Here is a 19,791-nt window from a genome sequence, read left to right as displayed (position 1 = left end):
GAAGGGAATAATAAATTAATACAACTGTGAACTTGTGTCCCATACCCCCCAGTGATTCAACCTCCCCACAGGAGGGAGGAGATTTGCAATTACTAATTCATCATTGAAGATGGGTTGATGGACAAAGAAAATATTTCTGTGCGGGATTGTACTATATGATAAAGGATTTAAGTAAAACATCTTAGTTCGTGGATAAACTAGGTAGCTATTCAACAGATTTTGTTCATTCATTCTTCTAGCTAGGTCCATAAGGAAAGGTAAGTGTTAATTTGATTGGATGAATTAATATGGTATGTATGATAAACTACCCTTACCGGTATTGGAATGAAATTTTCGATCAAATTGATTCGTATGTCGGAAATTTGCCGTAAAACTGGTTCAAACTCATCCTGAAGATGCAAAAAAAATTGATGTCATTGATACAAATATTTAGAGCGGTGCATCTTTCTAAGATTGAATCAATTCAACAGAAACACTTCGAAAGTAGAAAAGCTAAGACCCATAAAAAAATTTCTTCCAGAGTCATCAAAACTTATTAAACTTTCTATCCCCCCCCCCCGTAGAAATCAATTGCAATCAAAAGCCCCTTCCTTATAACTCTAACACCTAACAGGGAACGCAGTAAAGAAGTAATAGAGAAAGATCGAGGGAAATTAAGTCATAGACGTTCAATTATGGAGTTAGAGAGAAAGAAATCCTTTCCAACCTGAACTTCAGCTTGTGCGTCGTCCAGTAAACAAAATTCATCAGCACTTGTATCACTCTCGTCACCAGTCTCTTCGTCAATGTGTTCGTCTATCACTGTCCCTTGGAAACGATCGTCCACCTGAAGGAAAAATGAAAAATCATTGACTTCCAAGCCCTAAGGGAGACTCCTGGATGGGAAATGAAACCACTTATTTTCAATCCAGAACACCTGCGCGTGGTTTTTACATAAACGCCGGATTGAAACTAAAATCTATTGCTAGATTTAAAAAAATGCAGTCCTCAAAAACAAAGGAGCCGATGGATACAATCTGTCGTCATGATTATGACGCGTTCTAGGCGCGTTCTGGATGGGAAATAAGTGGCTTCACTTTTTCTTGCCTGAGAAAGGTTAGAGATTGTACTCTAGCCCTTCGGGCTTTAAACTCAATTGTAATAACAATGTCAAACATGAATTCACTTATGTGATAGATAGAGTAAATAAACACTTATACCGAGCAAGAAGTTGACTAGCCATCTGACAAAAAATACCGTTCTATCGTCCATATAATTATGCTCTAAATAGTCCAACTTTATAGTGTTTTATGAGTACAATATCTAACCACCCCCTGGTAATTACGCCCCACTCCTCCCCCCCGTCTTAGGTGCCTTAGAGTAAGAATCGAATACTTTATAGAGAGGATTTTCAACGTCGGGAATTTTAAATTATGAATATTGTACGAAATATTTTCAATAACAGAAAATGAGTCCGCAAGCTTCAAACAGTACCGAGTTTATGTATTTGCACTTTTGAGGACGGTAAAGTGACTGAAGCGATTTGGAAAAACCCGCAATTCCGCCCCGCAAAATCGAGGACGGTAAAAGTGCTGATTTACCGTCGTCCTCAGCTGGTCAGGATCTAGTCAAATTAGAACCTTACCGTCTCCGTCGCTGAAAAACACACATACATAAACTCGCTAGTGCTCAACCAAGTAGGAGCGGATATACAATCAAGAAAAAAAGACAAATATTTTTAGTCTTTAGTCGTTACCATTTCATCAGTATCGTTCATGGCATCAATCATCAATGAATGAATATCAATGGAATCGTTTTCACGTTCTCCTTCCACAACTTCTGAAGTTGTTGGTAATTGAGATGGTGCTGGTTGTGAAAGCTCTTGACTGGCCAACTCCAATGATTCCTTGATAAAATAATCAGTATTAAGTCATTTTAATATTGCTTTTATATCCGTAACTATCTAGAATTAATTTTGGCTAGATCCATTACTCAACGGTAGAAGTTTTATTTATTACCGCAGCACCGAACTCTAAAATAACGACACTGGATCGGACATTTGCAGAGTATTTGCACCATAATGAATATACAGGCATGCTTTCTTTCCTTAAGTAAAAGGCTACGGGGATGTCCAATCAAGTCTTTTGTAAGAACTTGGCAACGCAGTAGCTAAAAGTGTTTCTCTAAGAAACTCCGAAAAGAAAGTTCGAAAGTCAGATTTTGATTCTAATTTAATTTTAATTTTAACTAATCTATACTCCTAGGTGCCAAATAAACGCCCCCCCCCCGCTTGTTAATTTTTCGAAAATTTTCAAACCCCCCGGACCTTATTAGGACCCCCCCCCCCGTTTATTAATTTTTAAGAATATTTTCAGTTGACAAAAAGAAGTACCCTTATTTGGCTCCAAAATACCTGATTTTAGCCTATATTTACCTCATTTTTGGGTTTTCAGAAGTACAATTACCAACCTAAGAGTACATGTCAGGGGTCTTCTATTTTAGCACAAAATATGGGAATTCGAAAAATATTGTCATTAAGAAGAATCCCTTTCAATTTTTCTTACATTGAAATCGCGTTCAATTTCAGCAGCAATTCCAGTCTGCAAATCGCCATCTGATGCAAAGTATTGAACCAGTTTCATCAACGCCACACACGAGTCGGCACATGTTCGAATGTTCAATAAATTATTGGACATAGTCATTTCGAAAACCGGTTGTTTCTTCCCTTTGTCGCTATTGAATTTTAGTGATAACTCGAATATGCCCATGTCTAGGACAGATACAAATTCATCAAAATCACACATATCGTTTAGACTGCGATCGCACAAATGAAGCGCTGAATCTTCAAAAATGAACCTGAAATGGAAACAACAGGAAAAATTATGATATAAACTGTGTCATCACAATCGACTTTAAATACATATAAAATGGAACGTTCTAGCAAAACGAACGATGGGGAACGTTCTCGAACGTTTAGGAGCGTTGTTAGAACGCCAGAGAACGTTCTTGAACGTTCCTGATCGTTCCCTGTTATTTACTACTAGTTTAGGAGTGTCTTAAAACGTTCAGGAACATTGCAGAAGAACGTTCACGAACGTTCCTGTACGTTCCAAATCGTTCCCTAACGTTCTTATTGAGTAATCTATTAGCTTTTGGACGCTTTTGGATCGTTCATGAGCGTTCTGGAACGTTCCAGAACGTTCTAGATCGTTCCTGAACGTTCTGAAACGTTCCTGAACGTTCTGGAACGATCTAGAACGTCCTGGAACGTTCTAGGAACGCTATGGAACGTTCTTGAACGTTCGAGAACGCTTGAGAACGTTCTATTTCATTTGTACTTCATATCTATACTATCTGAGTTTTTGAAATGCAAGATAAACTGTTACCCTATATTCCCGCCTATATTTGAAATCAAGGAACCAAAGATCTGCAAAGCAAAATCAAAGAGTGTACTGCCCTTCAAAGTTCCTACAAAATACTATAATTCTCGTACCTGAGTATGGACGTCGAGGAACCGGGAATGATATTACTGGACAAACTGAATGATTCCATTGTTAACAGTGAGTGAATCGGAATGTGGAGAGGTCTGAAAAATGAATAAGGTTACGTGTAAAAGTCACCACAAAGCGCAAAGCTCTCTTAAGTAGTGTAGTGAACATTCTGTATTTCATATATCGTACAATCAAAAGAATCTCGAGGTCGTGTAAGTTTAGATCTTTTCAGCCTTGATTGACATTAGCGAGGTGAAGCAAGAAGCTATCTACGAAGATTGGGCTGAACCATTTAGGGTCATTCATGATCAAACTTCACCCGAAAAAGAGTAAGCAAAAAAACTTGAATTTCTTTAATGGTAGGATTTTTCTAATTACTGACATTTGACATGAAGCTATAGGAGTCTAAAACATCTCGGACTCTGTCTAAAACCCTACGACAAAGAATTCATACGTCACAGATACCTCCTTGTTTAACCTAGTTATTATACTGTTTTTTGATGGTATTCTTGACAAAAAAAGTGGAAAAAAGTGACCTTTCCGTTTTTAACTCTCTCCTTACCTGTAATCAATAGCACATCCCCACAGATGCATGTGAAGCGTGGTGACTACTGATGGAAACGTGTAACCAGTGATCGCAAAATCTTTAATGTCCATAAAATCCATAATCTGTGAACAAGAGGATTATTATTTATTGAGTTATGGAAAAACCGGAATTTTCATAAATCGTGACGTCATAATCGAGTTTAGGATTTATGAGGCAATTTCGGGTCCAACGGTCATTCAGTACAACTTTCATGAGCTAACGAGACCATGTAACTTGATTAGAAAATAAGAGACTTCGAACTCTACGTAGTCTAGCATGCTAGACGACTTAACTCAGTAAAAAATAGGAAGTAGAAAACTTGACAGAAGCATCAATATAGTTTATTTTAACCATATCCCGACATAAAAATTTCCCGCTTTCAACAAAAACGTTATAAACGACTGGATTCCCAGTCTAAACTCTACGCAGAATTTTCGCCTTTAATCTTCGGCATAACCTAATTAGATGAGCCAGCGTTTCGGTTTTGAAAGAAAGACTAAGAAAATATATTGCAAAAAGGAAAGTATATCTTAACTTAAAATATTGGATTCCTTAGTCAGCAGCAGTAATTCGATACGTAGGTTTGATCAAAAACAGATTTTCTAAATCAACTCCTCTGGATTCAGTTAAGCAATTTAAAAAAATTGGAAATGATGTGCAAAATGACTTCTCCGAGGAGAATCGACAAAACATACTTGCGTCAACCAACTATGACCAGAAGGAAGGACACGGTGTTTCAATGTTCCACCACGTATTGCAACTGATACTGTGTTTTCCTGTATAGATACAAAATATCATGTAATAGATGAATTTGTTTATCCGTCAGTTTGATTCCTAGCAATTAAGAGCCAAAAACAAAATATTTTAGCTCTACTACTAATTATAAGTTTCAGTCGAGCGTGATCACTGTCAAAGTCTAGTATGGTTTTCCAAAAATCTTAGTCTTGATTTTAAGGTCTACTTAGACTACACAATATATTGACATACAATGTTTGACAATATCGTTTTCGGACCGTAATGTACGAAGTAAATAACATGTGCTCTATTATAAAAAGGAATTTACTTTCTGTAAACAATCCCCTTGTATTGTTAGAAAATTGCAAATCAAGCTGACAATATATTGTGGACACCTTTTCAATGTATTGCCGGCACTCAGCAATATATCATCAATATCTGCCTGACAATATATTGTACAGTGTATGTAGCCCTTTAAAAAAAATTCAAAACAATCTTATCGTCTAATAATCGGAAGAAATATAGACCTCGCGAGATCTGGGGCAGTTAAAGACCAGTTTAGGAAGAAAACAATTGTTTAACAAATACTCAACCTTTCTCTTCGATTCTGGATGCGATACGCATTTCATTGCCAATGATAACATTGCTGTACCTTCTGGCCGACATGACGCACGACATTTCTTTTGAATCGACGGCATTGACGGATAAATAGTCTGTTCAAGGTAGTCTATACACAATGCATCTTGCATTAACATGAAGTCTATAGATTCGTTTAAAATACTGTTATGATAAAAGTCTATTGTATTGGTGTACAACTCGATAAAGTCAAGATTGGTTTTCCCTTTGAAGCCTGACGCTACAAATAGATGAGCTTCCTTTGCGCTGATTACTACGTGACCGAGAAGGGATTCATCACTGTCTTCATGAAGCGTATCTTCTTTATTTTCTGTTTCGGTTGCCGGCTGTTTTAGAGAATGAAAACAAGATATTTCAGAGATAACTAGAAATGAGTCCTTCAAAAGGGTCAAACGTAATGCAAAAAAAATCTACCAAGCTTTTGTCAGTCTCTTTTTATAAATTAAGTTTAAAAAAATTAAGTTTTCCCTTGAGACTTGGACTGGGTAATCTAAATACCTTCAGTATAATAGTAAGCAAAACTTACATTCAAAGGTGGAAATAAAGCTATCTTTCCATCATCGATATGCAATGAAAAACTGAAATTGGTTTGTTGGTGTTGTCTGGTGTATGCATCGTTGTAAAAATCACCTGAGAACAGACTGTTGTCATCTCCTGTGGAGTGCGAGTCGTACGCTAAAAACGAAAAGAATCAATTCAGTAAGTTTGACTGTATAACGTTCGAATCGTTCGAAAAGTTGCGAAAAAATGTTGCAGGTTTTGAAAATTTCAACACGCATATTATTGATTTTCGGGTTAGTTTCGGGCTATTTTCGTCCAACCGGAACTGCCCGCCCGCCCTTGCAAAAAGGGGCGGGTAATTGAAAAATGATTAGATAAAGTATACACCTGTCAACACTTTGAGGCACGGTTGTTTTTCTAGGCGATTGGTGATGCATTTACAAGTAAGATTTGTTCTCTCGTTGCCAGTCTCCTCAAAAGCTGACCGCGTTGATAGGTGTTGATAGGTGTATTGTGCTGAAGCATCATACAAATAGCGTCCTGGACAGCTATTCTAATGTCAACTTAAATCGTTCTAAATATGCAGAATCGTTCACTCAGGACAATGCCAGACGATTTTAACACAGTAAACAAACCTAATAGTTTTTTTCATTTTTCAAACTGGGCACTACCGGGTGTCTCTGAAAAAGCTTCCCCCTGTTTGATTCAATATTGCGAAAAAGTGAAAAAATATATTAGCTTGATATTATCTAAATCGTTTAGAGGAGGGTTTAACTTAAATTTTGGTATATCAAACTTTAAAATTGTTTCATTAGATCAAAAGTTATGACAAAAAGAGTAAAAAATATTTTTTCAAAAAGAGCGTAAAAAGAGGAAAAAACAGGGTATCAAATTAGACAAGAACACACTGTACTTTATTGACAGTAAAGTTTTACTTTCGCGGTCTTCTGTGCATCTTTTTTGTTTTATTATTCGTTTTTAATGATTTTTATTGCCAATTTAGAGATCCTTTTGGATTCATTAATGAGCATGAAGTTTTAAACAAGCAACAAACTTTTATCCAAATTTTTCCAAAAGTTTCCAAAGCTTAGCGAGTCTATTTGATACCCTGTTTTTTCGTCTTTTTTCGCTCTTTTTGAAAAAAGATTTTTTACTCTTTTTGTCATAACTTTTGGTCTAATGAAGCAATTTTAAAGTTTGATACACCAAAATTTAAGTTGAACCCTCATCTAAACGATTTCGAAAAAATCAAGCAAATATATTTTTTCACTTTTTCGCAATTTCGAATCAAACAGGGGGAAGTTTTTTCAGAGACACCCGGTAGTTTTTTATTTGTTTTGTGTCCTATGATTATTTTGAAGGTAGTGAAGCTGAAGTTAGGCCGACCATATTCTAGCTTTGATTTGCTGTAATCCCCCCTTTTAAACCCTTATAAAATAAAAATTTGGTAATCATTAATGAAACAGTAAAATTGTAAAGGAAAATTATTATTAACAAATAACATAATTAAATAGAGAAACTAAGATTGAAATAACAAATAAATAATATTGTTATGGCATGATAAAAAGACTTTATTTAGGCGTATTTCGCAGCATTATGAAAATTAGTACACGCATCTGCATCAATATGCATCCATTAAATCCTATTGTATTTCGGTTTGATTTCAAGAAGCTTAATAAAAGGCAGGTCGAAAAAATCAAATACCATCAGTTTTGAAATAAAAAAATTATATATATTACAGTATATTCGGTTTCGGCTTTGAATGGTTTTCAAGTTAAGTTCTGAATGGGAAAATTTGAGGCCCCACAAATGTAATCTCTTTTTAAAACCCTAGAAATGTAAAATCAGACAATTTTGCGTAAATATATAAAATATTATTATGAATATGATTGGATGTCATATTCTACAGTTTTGGATATGTATATGTTTGTGTAACCAATGAAATTGTAGAAATCTTTTATCGTTGATTAAATTATTGCCCGTCAGATCATTCATGATTCCCAATGGTGTCACGTTTTTCCAACCTTCAATTTGAATAGTATCCGAAATGACAAACTCCAGATAACTTTTCAAATATAGGAATATATTTTCCTTCGATAATGACTTGATGTTTGATTTGAAAATTCTCTCTAATGTTATTTCTAGTACAGGTGCAACTGCTTTTAACCATTCGCTTTTACCTCGAACGTAATGATTATAACGATCCCTTATATAAACTGTTGCGTAAACTTTAAACATTTTCTGGAATGCAATATCCGTGTTCGAGAAATGTAATATATATAGTTTGTTTAAAAATTTGATCGGTACTGGGTTGCTTTCAAATTTATTCCAAAATTGAATCTCGATGCATGTAGGTTTTTCTTTTAAGATGCGCGTCAATTTATCGATGTCAAATGATTCTGAAAGCTTTAGGAGTTCTTCAAAACGCAAATATGAATTGAACCATTTTGTTAAATTATCGTCGTTTGTGATAAATTCTACGTTCATAATACTACCAATGGTATTTCTACAAAGGTTTTCTTCTAGATTTTTGTGTCTACCAACAAGGTCCTCGATCATGAAGTCCAGAAAGCCTAGCAACCGAGAGAACTTGTCATTTTCAGAGAATGTCAGAAAATTTGGTTCACAAATACCCGTAACTGTCCTTTCAAGAATTGGAAAAATATGGTAAAGCCATTGAGGTTGTTTAAAATGAGCCAAATGATCTAGGATGTATTTATGGGCATAATGTTTGAATAATCCCAAAAAGTCACTATCGTTGTTTGAGATTCCCAATAATTTGAATTCACTTGGTAAAACTGCGTTCAGATCATTGATATGGTTACCATTGCAAAATAAACATTGCGCTTTCTCTGACAGTCTCGATAACGGGCCGTAAAGATCATCAAAGGTATTCAATAAGAATTGAAAATTCAAATTTCGAACAAGGGCTTCTTTAAATTTCTCGTAGTTGTCACAACTATTAAGATCGCAGTTAATCAGTTTTTTAAGCATCGCATCCCCTTTGACTGGGTTTTTGTTTTCCCCGCTCAACAATTGTTCTTCCGTCAAATTACTGATAATAAACATAAAAAGTTCATTTACACTCGCAAAGACATTATCCAAGGAAAAATTTTTCATCTCGCATTTTGAAAGGTTTTGAACAGTCTGCTTTAAGATAGGTAAGATGTATCTTAAGAAAGCTCGTCTTTTAAATTGGTTCACGTGATCAAATATGTAGTTACTTGCCAAGATTTTGAACCTGGTTATAAACGTGTTGTCTTCGATGAATGGTTGTAAGAGATTTAAAATTTCAACGAATGGGATGGTGTCATCGGATTCAAAACTTTCGCCAACGACGTAAACCTTCGTTGTACACCTCATGGACACATTACATTCATGGTACTCAAGCTCTCTATCGATCGTTTTATCCACTTCATAAATTACCACTGGCCATTCAAAACCAGAAATGAAATTTCGAGAAGTAATCAAAATGTTTCCTTGACGTAGAAAGTCACATGGGTTATCCTTGATAAAATCGTTTTGAGATGAATGAAAGAATTTGACTTGTTCTTTTAAGGATTTCAATGGTACCAATGATTTAATATTGTTAGCTATAATGAGAATTCCTGTCTTCTGATTATGCTTTTTAGCTTCAAATACGGCTTCAGGAAATGTAGACACAAAAACGGGGGAAAGTCCACGTGGAAAGTGTGGCGGCGTATCTGCAACACCCTGACCATACTCGTAGAGATCTCGTTCAGCTATTTCTTTCGTTGCTTTGACAATTTCTTTCGTATTTCTCAAATTGGTTGTTAATTGAACAACTTTGAACTCCGTGAAATGACCCTTAATCAAATTGAGGTCTTTCGTTTTCGCCCGGTACGCGGAATTGGGAGCGATCCAGCAAACTTTGAAGTCATTCAACCAATCAACATTCAGTTTGTTTTGTATATCTTCATTCCATTCGTCAAAGAATATAGCTTTGAAGTGGTTCCTCAACCATGCCATCTTTAGGCTTTCCTGTAAAACAAGTAAAAGGTTGTTCATATCTTTCATTCAGTTACAATTTAACTTTCAAGCACGAAGGTGTTACTGCTGCATTGAAATGTAATTGGTAAATAAAATCGAACTTACAATTGAAATAAATCACTTTCAGGGCCACAATCCGAAAAATCGTCTTTAAATCCTAGGTAGGGTCCATACCTCAACGAAGCACCCAAAAAGTCCACAAACCCCAACACGCAAACCACGGCATGGTTACTTATTCATGATATGCACCACTGGAGAGTCTTCTGGGAAATTTTAAAATTTTCCATCCAATACGTCACTTAAACACTAGAAAAAGTGACCTATTGGGTGGAACAAAAACAGAAAAGTTGCATGATTTCGTGAAATCATTGCAGTGGTGCATATCATGAAGTCGAATGTGGCCACACTTACCTTTGCTTCGTCACCAGAGATGACAGTAACTCCATACTTTTGAAGTTCCACTTTCCTGTCATGGTATAATAAGCCTTTTCCGTTACAAACCACATATAATATGCGTTCTTTATATTCGTCTTCTTTACTCAAGAGAATTGCTTTCTCTTGAAGCAAAAACGTTTTTCCTGTCCCAAAACCAGCCATGAAAACTAACTTTTTATAGCTAGAATCTTCGCTGGTGATGACAGGGAGTTGCTGTTTTGAGTAAAAAACAATGTTTCGGCCATTGGAGAGAGTGTTAATCGCATTGCTGACATAATCTACCCAATACGATAAAGTTGTCGGGTTTGGTTGGTCTTTTCTGGATATGTGCACTGTGAAAATAATCAGCCGAAGAATCGCTTTGACTTGCTCTATAGGGTAGACAAAAGGTGTTGGGTATTGACATAATGGATACTTATTCAAGATGCTGGATATCCACGCTTTGATGTCAGTATCAAGATCGATATAATGGTGGTTTGAAAAGTTTGTGTCATCTTTTTCAACACATACCACTGGGAAAAAGGTCCATCCCGGTCCGAGTTGATCACCGAGTTGTTGCTCGAATATAGATTGATACTTTCTTAATTGCTCGAGTGGTTTAGATTTGGATAAACTTCGCTTGACCTCCACTGCAATGATTAATTTACGGGCCCCAGATAAGATGAGCATATCAAATTCTTGATGGGTTGCATTTGAAACATCTTTCATAAAATTGCAAGCTGATAGAATAACGATATCTTTGAGACACTCATCGTTCTTAAGTGAAAATAACCTTTCGAAGAAAGATTGTTCAGTTTGCATTCCTCTATCAGCAATATTCAGATTGAAAAACCAACTCATTATAGGATCTATTGGCGTTGATTTAATTGCAGCTTTTTTGATTGTCTGCCTCCATTTGGGAGAAGCCAAAATTGACAAAATGTTTGAATTCGGTGAAACATTTTTCAGTTCAGTTATAGAATCTTGAATGAAATCTTTTGATGTTGTAGAAGGCAAGTTTAATGTTTCAATATTTAGTTCCTGAGTAATAAGATACATCGCTTTTACTCTAGAAATCCATTTCTCGTATTCTGATTGGTTGATTTCAGTATTTGACTGTTGTGTCTGGAGAAAGAGATCCAAATCTTTAGTGAACCAGGAATCGGGCAATGATTTTTTAAGATTCTCAAGAGTATTTCTAATAGTTTGTTCAATGTTAAAATCCAGAATTGCAGTTGCCGAGCTTTTACAGTATTGATGACTAACAAACTCTGAGGGTATGAATATTGGTTTATGGCAGTTTGGTTTGAAAAGGAAGGATTCCCCATATTCTCTTTCTAAGAGATATTTAGCAGCTTGAATTGGATCGTTAAATGTCTGGCTGTTACCAAGGTTGAACCATTGTTTGGATTGTTGTTTGAGCAACGCCTTTTGAGCTGTGTTGGAGCCATTGATTTGTTCATACAGTGAAGAAGCAGTTGTACATTTTGTATCATCAATTTTTTGAGGGACCAGATTCCTCAATTCTTTTACATCTGTACCCATTGCGTTTCCGACATCATTGATCTTTGTTTGTAATTTGTATTTGAAACTTTCATTTAACTATATATTTAGAAAATATTTGAAGAAGAACAATGAAATTGTTTCAAAATGTATCGCGAATTACGTCTTTTTCGCGAAATATAATCCCTCTTAAAATGGCATTCTTAGCTTGAGTAGCCAAATCCCATGATGGCGATATTCTTATTTTTTTGGCCATTTTCATCATGGACATTCTTATAAAGTGTATTCTTATAAAAAAAGCGTGTAAAACATGAAAGAACTAATTTATTTCAGTCATTTTATAAATACCATGTAAAAATGCTTTTAGGTTTGAATTTCTTTTGTAAAACCCACAGTTCGAGACACCTTTCTTTCTCACTAGAAACATCAACCAAGTTTGAGCTATAGTAAAGGGCTATGCACCAAGCTCAGACACTTTAAACACACAAATCACATCCTTCAAACTTCAATTGTCCACAAACCTGTACGTATTGAAAAAATATATTTTACTCTCTCCCATTTTGTACAAATTTATCCTGTCCCATTAAATTCGTAAAATGTTGATTTCTTTTCTCAATGATCAAATCTTTTAATCATAGATGCAGGTTTAAAAGCTTTTTAATATTAGATTAAAATCCTTTGTATTTTTTTTCTCATTTTAATAAAAAGCTGATTTAAACGCTTGTCAAAATCAGACGGAATGTCTTTCCACAATTCTTTGACAGGACGTCAGATTTTGTTGAATACAGAGAGATAAAGATGAATTGTGTGCTTCCTTTCATAGTCTGAATCATTGATTTATATATCTGAAAAAGCTAATTAAAAATCAGAAACAACGCATGCTAATCTAAAAGTCAAAAACCTTCAAACCAAAAGAGCAATCATTTTACCAACTGAACGCGACAAGGACAAAAGTGTCAAACCAACAAATCAACACAGCGATAAAACTAAAAACCAACAAAAATGGCAAGTTAACCCTTTAGGTACCACGGTCATTTTTCAAGTTTTTTTAAGAAAATCGATAGTTCAAAATTTAAAAGCTTATATCTCCGGATCTAGAAGGAGTTAGAAGCTTGTTCATAGCTCGTTGGATAGCTTAGAGTCTCCTCTTTCTTTTGGGCTAAGGGGGGACCTGCTGCGCGGACCTGCCTGAATGATAGAAAGTTGCCCAATGGCAAAACTTCAAACTAATTCAATGGGGGACAGAATCAAGTAAAGCAGGGCCAAATTTGGAGGTTCTTGCATCACTCGGCTTAAAATCTCGCTGCAAAGACTCACTTTTGATTGCTTTTTTGCTTGACCATGAAGCCCAATCCAATTCCTACGAGTTAGACCAAAAATGACGATTTCTAACTCAAACTGGGCATTACAGGAGGGCTTCGCCATATAGCATGTCTGATATATACGACATTGGCACTTAAAGGGTTAAAGGAGTTTCGAAAGAATTTCCAAAAAAACAATAAACAGAGAATCCTACTCCATCACAAAGCATACAAAGTAAATATTACATATCTGCTGCTCTATTGAGGGCTCCAAAGTGACAATACGTTCTTGTTCAAACTTAAAAAGAAAATCAATCAAAACATCAGCAAAATCAAAACAAAAAAATCTAAATTTACAGAGTCGTAGGGTAGGTCAAATTACATATAGTTCCAAGAAGTTAAAAAAATGAATATTTTGGAAAAAGGCTTCTCTTAGTGATCTACAGTGTCCGTCGGATTCCGTGTCGGCATTCAAATGAATTTTATGCAATAAAACAGCAAACTTTTAAATCATAATTTATTTCCACTGTTTCTACCTTGTTTCGCGAGTGAACCTTTCGCTGTCAGGCGGCTTTCATTTTGATAATCCGATATCTTAATACACTAATCTCATGGTTGATTGAAATTCGATTGTCGTTTTTGCTTACGTTAATTTCTAATTTCCTGCAAACTTGTAATTTCCCTCCTATATTTTGTAATTTCCCGCAAAAGTGAAATTACCATCACCTTTTTCGAATTTCTTACTAACTTCGAAGGCTTAAGTAAATGGAATACTATCCAATTAAAACTCGATTCGCGTTTCTATGACTTTTTGAGACCTCTTTTTAAAGTTTCAGATTGATTCCCAGTGTTAAATTGACGTCTTTCAGAATTGTTAGAATTTCAATCCAAACCATGAGATTAACCAGGAATCCCATGCTTGTTTTCGTGAAATTTATCCCGAATTTCCCTCATAACCATGAGATTACTAGTACAAATTTCCTATTAGCATATTCATGCAAAAAAGTCGCGAAAAAACGTCGAGTAAAGCTCTGATTGGCTAAAATTGTTTACATTAACATATTTTTTTCAAAGTATGAGGTAATCTTTGCATGTCTCGGCCAATCAGAGCTTTACTCGAGGTTTATTCGTGAATTTGTTACTTGAATCTGCTAATAGGAAAATCGTGTATTAACATCACCCGATCTATATCACCCCGTTGACTTAGAAGCACCCTTTTTTAGCTCCTTTACACCAAAATCGGGGTAATAGCTAAGTACAGCTAGGAGGGGGGGGGTACATACAGCATAAACAGCACATCACCTAGCTTATTTCTTTCACAGTTTTCATCAAATTGAGCCTTGAAAGCTGAGCTAAAATTATTTGAAGTGCCCTAGTAAACTTTTTGAGTTTAATCTGAAATTTTGGGGTCAAATCCAACTGACTTTCACGTCACATAAAATCAATCGTAGGAGTATAATACTAAGCATCAAGTTGTAGCCTACTGCTTTAAATTTATTTTAAATTTTCAGCAAAAATGAAGCATTTTTCAACAGTCTTTCATTGTTTTTTGTTTGCAAGCTTCTCGGTTGTTGTTGTGAAAATAAACATTTTGGAGTGGTTATACACTGTTTTATAACTCGATCAAGACATAAATTATTTTAGGGGCAAAAAATCGTCAAACTTTCTATATTTCTTATTGAGTCTTCAGGTTAAAATAAATTGAATTCTCTGACCAGAGCGAATTTCTATTAATCGCATTAACCAGGTCAAGTACACGTGACATTTACTTGTAGGGTGCGTGGTCATTTTTTTGCTACTTGCCGGTATCGAGTATTTTACAGACCGGCCCAAAATTGTTCTTTTTAGCTAAATCAGCCTTAGTACTTTTTAGGATAAAAAAAAAACTATTGACTTGGAAATTTACAAGTTTATGATGATAGAAGCTTACAGTCAAAAGTTCAGCCAAAGTCAGACCGGTTAAAAATCGGGCGAGCCAATCGGTCAATTTGTGAGATAAAATCGTATCGTCTGTGAAATATCAAATAGACATGTGGCTTAACTAAAATTTAGCAGATCATCTTCAATTATGATGGTTGCCCTACTAAAAAAAATTGGAAGTTGCTCGAAGGGTTGAAGAAGGTTAGAGTTCACATGATGAAAAAGGATGAGATATTGTTGAACACTTCAGAAATGTAATTTCAAAATCACTTACTGTCACCTCTTACAGCTGAACGACACATGAAGAATTTGTCACCAGCATTCAGGTTTGCCATACCGCTATCCAGTTGACCGATATGACTTGCCAAATTGATGTGTACACTTTCGTAAGGGTTATTCATTTTGGAGGGCAGTTCAACAGGGGCAGGGGCGGTCGGTTCAAACATCACCAAATCACCAAATATCCTAACAACAAAAAAGAGCAAAAGATTTGAACTTCTCAACAGAAATCTTAGGGCAGAAAATCTTAATTCTAGTCAAAAGATTTTTCCAATGAAGCATTTCATATGGTTAGATTTTCTCTTGAAAGAAGGTTGGCAATTAGACCATCTGATCAAATTAGATCAAACATTTGGGTTTGTTGGACTCGTCGCACACACGAACTCTTTCAAATTGGGTGTGTTAAGGCCTGTAATTTTCTAGAACGAACAGCATAAGCTTAAAAATAAGACACAAATTTAGGAAGCTTGCTTTCAACTCATTTTAGTGTCATTAGAATCGTATTAGATCACCAGATTTTTACGGTCCCTTATCGTAGTTGGGTCTGCCCTGCGCTTGTTTTTTCACCCCCATTAAAAACTGAGATATCAAAGTTGAGGGAGCTCCAACCATTTGAAATAATACAATATTTAGAAACTTTAAGTTACGAGACTAAAATGAAAATAATTAGGAAAAAAAAATTGTGAAAACGTTTATAACCTGTTATAAAAAAGTTCGAATACTTCATTGGTGTGAAGGTTCATGCGCATAGAGGGGAAGTAACAGTTGACCGCCATTGAAGTGTTGGATGAAACGAATTCTTGGAAAGCGTTCATCTCATTCACTGACCCTGGTGTTACCATCTGAAAAAAAGGGGAAAGTCGTTTTCTATAATTAGAGATTTTCAAAAGATTTTACGAAAGTAAGTTTTAACTTTTAAAAACCATAGCTAAAAAAATACTGACCTCTCAGACTGAACTCAAAAAGGTATTCAAAAACAAAAAGGTGAACTCAAAAAGGTAGTCAAACTGAAACTCAAAAAGAAGTCAAACTGAACTCCAAAAGGTGTAAACTGAACCTAAAAGGATTCAAACTGAACTCAAAAAGAAGTCAAACTGAACTCAAAAAGATAGTCAAAAACTCAAAAAGTTAGTAACTGAACTCAAAAATTAGGCAAACTGAAAAAAAAGTAGTAAACGGAACTCAAAAAGGTAGTCAAACTGACTCTAAAAGTTTCAAATGACTCAAAAATGGAAACTCAAAATGTAGTCAACTGAACTCAAAAGTAGTCAAACTGAACCCAAAAGTAGTCAAAGACTCAAAAAGTAGTCAAACTGACTCAAAAAGGTAGTCAAAACTGAACTGTGTCAAACTGAACTCAAAAAGGTAGTCAAACTGAACTCAAAAGATAGGTCAAACAACTGAACTCAAAAAGGTAGTCAAACTGAACTAAAAGGTAGTCAAACTGAACTCAAAATAGTCAACTGACTCAAAAGATAGTCAAAACTGAACTCAAAAAAATGTAACTGACTCAAAAGGTAGTCAAACTGAACTCAAAAAGGTGTCAAACTGACCTATTCAAAAATAGTCAAACTGAACCTCAAAAGGTATCAAATGAACTCAAAAAGGTAGTCAAACTGAACTCAAAAGGTAGTCAAACTGAACTCAAAAAGGTAGTCAAACTGAACTCAAAAAGATAGTCAAACTGAACTCAAAAAGGTAGTCAAACTGAACTCAAAAAGTAGTCAAACTGACCTCAAAAGGTCCAAACTGAATCAAAAAGATAGTCAAACTAAACAAACTGAACTCAAAAGGTAGTCAAACTGAACAAAAAAAACTGAATCAAAAAGGTAGTCAAACTGACCCTAAAAGGTAGTCAAACTGAACTCAAAAGGTAGTCAAACTGACTCAAAAAGATCAAAACTAAAAAGTAGTCAAACTACCGAACTCGAAAGATAGTCAAACTGAACTAAAAAAAACTCTCAAAAGGGGTCAAACTGAATCTAAAAGTAGTCAAACGACCTCAAAGGTAGTCAAACTGAACTCAAAAAGATAGTCAAACGGACTCTAAAAGGTAGTAGTCAAGGTAGTCCTGAACTCAAAAGGTAAAAAACTTGAACTCAAAAAGTCGGTCAAACTGAACTCAAAAGGTAGTCAAATGAACTGAAAAAGGTAAAACCAAATCTCAAAAAATCAAAAAGTAGTCAAACTGAACTCAAAAAGTAGTCAAACTGACCTCTAAAAGGTAGTCAAACTAGTCAAAACTGAAAAAAAGTCAAGGTAGTCAAACTGAACTCAAAAAGGTAGTCAAAACTGAACTAAAAAGATAGTAAAAACTCAAGGTATTCAAACTGACTCTAAAAGGTAGTCAAACTGAACTCAAAAAAATGTTCAAACTGACCTCAAAAAGGTAGTCAAATGAACTCAAAAAAGGTAGTCAAACTGAACTCAAAAAGATAGTCAAACTGAACTCAAAAGATAGTCAAACTGACTCAAAAGGTAGTCAAACTGACTCAAAAGTAGTCAAATGAACTCAAAAGGTAGTCAAACTGAACTCAAAAAGATAGTCAAACTGAACTCAAAAATGTAGTCAAACTGAACTCAAAAGATAGTCAAACTGAACTCTAAAAGGTATTCAAACTGAACTCTAAAAGGTATTCAAACTGAACTCAAAAGATAGTCAACTCAAAAGATAGTCAAAACTGAACTCAAAAAGGTAGTCAAACTGAACTCAAAAAGATAGTCAAACTGAACTAAAAATAGTCAAACAAAACTGAACTAAAAGGTAGTCAAACTAAACTCAAACTGAACTCAAAAAGGTAGTCAAACTGTCAAACTCAAAAAGGTAGTCAAACTGAACTCAAAAAGATAGTCAAACTGAACTCAAAAGGTAGTCAAACTGAACTCTAAAAGGTATTCAAACTGACCTCAAAAGTAGTCAACTGAACTCAAAAAGATAGCAAACTGAACTCAAAAGATAGTCAAATGACCTCTAAAAACTCAAAGGTAGTCAAACTGAAACTCAAAAAGAAATGTAGTCAAAACTGAACTCTGAACTCAAAACGGTAGTCAAACTGAACTCAAAGTAGTCAAACTGAACTCAAAAAAGGTAAAACTCTAAAAGGTAGTCAAACTGAACTTCAAAAAGTAGTCAAACTGAACTAAAAAGGTAGTCAAAACTGAACTCAAAAAGTAGTCAAACTGACTAAGATAGTCAAACTGAACTCAAAAAGATAGTCAATGAACTCAAAAAGTAGTAAACTGAACTCAAAAAAGTAGTCAAAACTGAAACTCAAAAAGGTAGTCAAACTGACTCAAAAGGTACTGGTAGTCAAACTGAACTCAAAAGATAGTCAAAGAAACTCAAAAGGATAGTCAAACTGACCTCTGTCAAAAATAGAACTCAAAAGATAGTCAAAACTAAACTCAAAAGGTAGTCAAACTGAACTCTAAAAGGTAGTCAAACTGACTCAAAAAAGGTAGTCAAAACTGAAACTCAAAAAGTAGTCAACTGAAACTCAAAGATAGTCAACTGAACTCAAAAATAGTCAAACTGAACCCAAAAAGGTAGTCAAAACTGAACTCAAAAAGGTCAAAGTTCAAAACTGAACTCAAAAGGTAGTCAAACTGAACTCAAAAAGATAGTCAAACTGAACTCAAAAAAGTAGTCAAAAGACCTCTAAAGGTAGTCAAACTGACTCAAAAAAGGTAGTCAAAGAACAAAAAAGTAGTCAAAACTGAACTCAAAAAGGTAGTCAAACTGAACTCAAAAAGGTAGTCAAACTGAACCTCTAAAAGGTAGTCAAACTGAACTCAAAAAGGTAGTCAAACTGAACTCAAAAAAAAGGTAGTCAAACTGAACTCAAAAAAGTAGTCAAACTGACATCTAAAAGGTAGTCAAACTGACACTCTAAAAGGTAGTCAAACTGAACTCAAAAAGGTAGTCAAACTGAACTCAAAAAGGTAGTCAAAATGACCTCTAAAAGGTAGTCAAACTGAACTCAAAAGGTAGTCAAACTGAACTCAAAAAGGTAGTCAAACTGAACTCAAAAAGGTAGTCAAACTGAACTCAAAAAGGTAGTCAAACTGAACTCTAAAAGGTAGTCAAACTGAACTCAAAAAGGTAGTCAAACTGACCTCACAGAGGTAGTCAAACTGAACTCAAAAAGGTAGTCAAAATGATCTCTAAAAGGTAGTCAAACTGAACTCAAAAAGGTAGTCAAACTGACCTCCAAGGTAGTCAACTGAACTTCAAAAAAGGTAGTCAAACTGAACTCAAAAAGATAGTCAAACTGACCTCACAGAGGTAGTCAAACTGAACTCTAAAGGTAGTCAAACTGAACTCAAAAAGGTAGTCAAACTGAACTCAAAAAGGTAGTCAAACTGAACTCAAAAAGGTAGTCAAACTGAACTCAAAAAGGTAGTCAAACTGAACTCAAAAAGGTAGTCAAACTGA

The 19,791-nt window shown here is 35.1% G+C and overlaps 2 protein-coding genes across 2 annotated transcripts in view; both read right to left on the bottom strand.

Moving 5' to 3' along the window:
- The window catches only part of LOC136820094 (autophagy-related protein 2 homolog B-like), a 50,504-nt gene that overhangs the window by 11,774 nt on the left and 18,939 nt on the right, over positions 1-19,791 (bottom strand). Inside the window, exons 18-28 of the mRNA XM_067076333.1 lie at positions 16,056-16,198; positions 15,352-15,542; positions 5,954-6,102; positions 5,385-5,753; positions 4,752-4,832; positions 4,033-4,139; positions 3,473-3,565; positions 2,544-2,835; positions 1,736-1,885; positions 707-826; positions 315-389 (exon numbers count right to left, since the gene is read on the bottom strand). Coding sequence (XP_066932434.1) covers positions 315-389; positions 707-826; positions 1,736-1,885; positions 2,544-2,835; positions 3,473-3,565; positions 4,033-4,139; positions 4,752-4,832; positions 5,385-5,753; positions 5,954-6,102; positions 15,352-15,542; positions 16,056-16,198 — 1,770 coding nt within the window. The remainder of the gene's footprint in view (positions 1-314; positions 390-706; positions 827-1,735; positions 1,886-2,543; positions 2,836-3,472; positions 3,566-4,032; positions 4,140-4,751; positions 4,833-5,384; positions 5,754-5,953; positions 6,103-15,351; positions 15,543-16,055; positions 16,199-19,791) is intronic.
- Positions 7,655-11,951, bottom strand: LOC136820095 (uncharacterized). The gene is made up of 2 exons (XM_067076334.1): positions 10,351-11,951; positions 7,655-9,930 (listed from the first exon to the last, which is right to left on the bottom strand). The coding sequence occupies exons 1-2, from the start codon at positions 11,896-11,898 to the stop codon at positions 7,825-7,827; spliced, it is 3,654 nt and encodes a 1,217-aa protein (XP_066932435.1). The 5' UTR covers positions 11,899-11,951; the 3' UTR covers positions 7,655-7,824.

This window comes from Clytia hemisphaerica, unplaced genomic scaffold, assembly GCF_902728285.1.
Source record: "Clytia hemisphaerica strain Z4C2 unplaced genomic scaffold, Clytia hemisphaerica genome assembly, whole genome shotgun sequence".
Taxonomy (NCBI): Eukaryota; Metazoa; Cnidaria; class Hydrozoa; order Leptothecata; family Clytiidae; genus Clytia; species Clytia hemisphaerica.
This window is presented reverse-complemented; position numbering and strand designations above follow the sequence as displayed.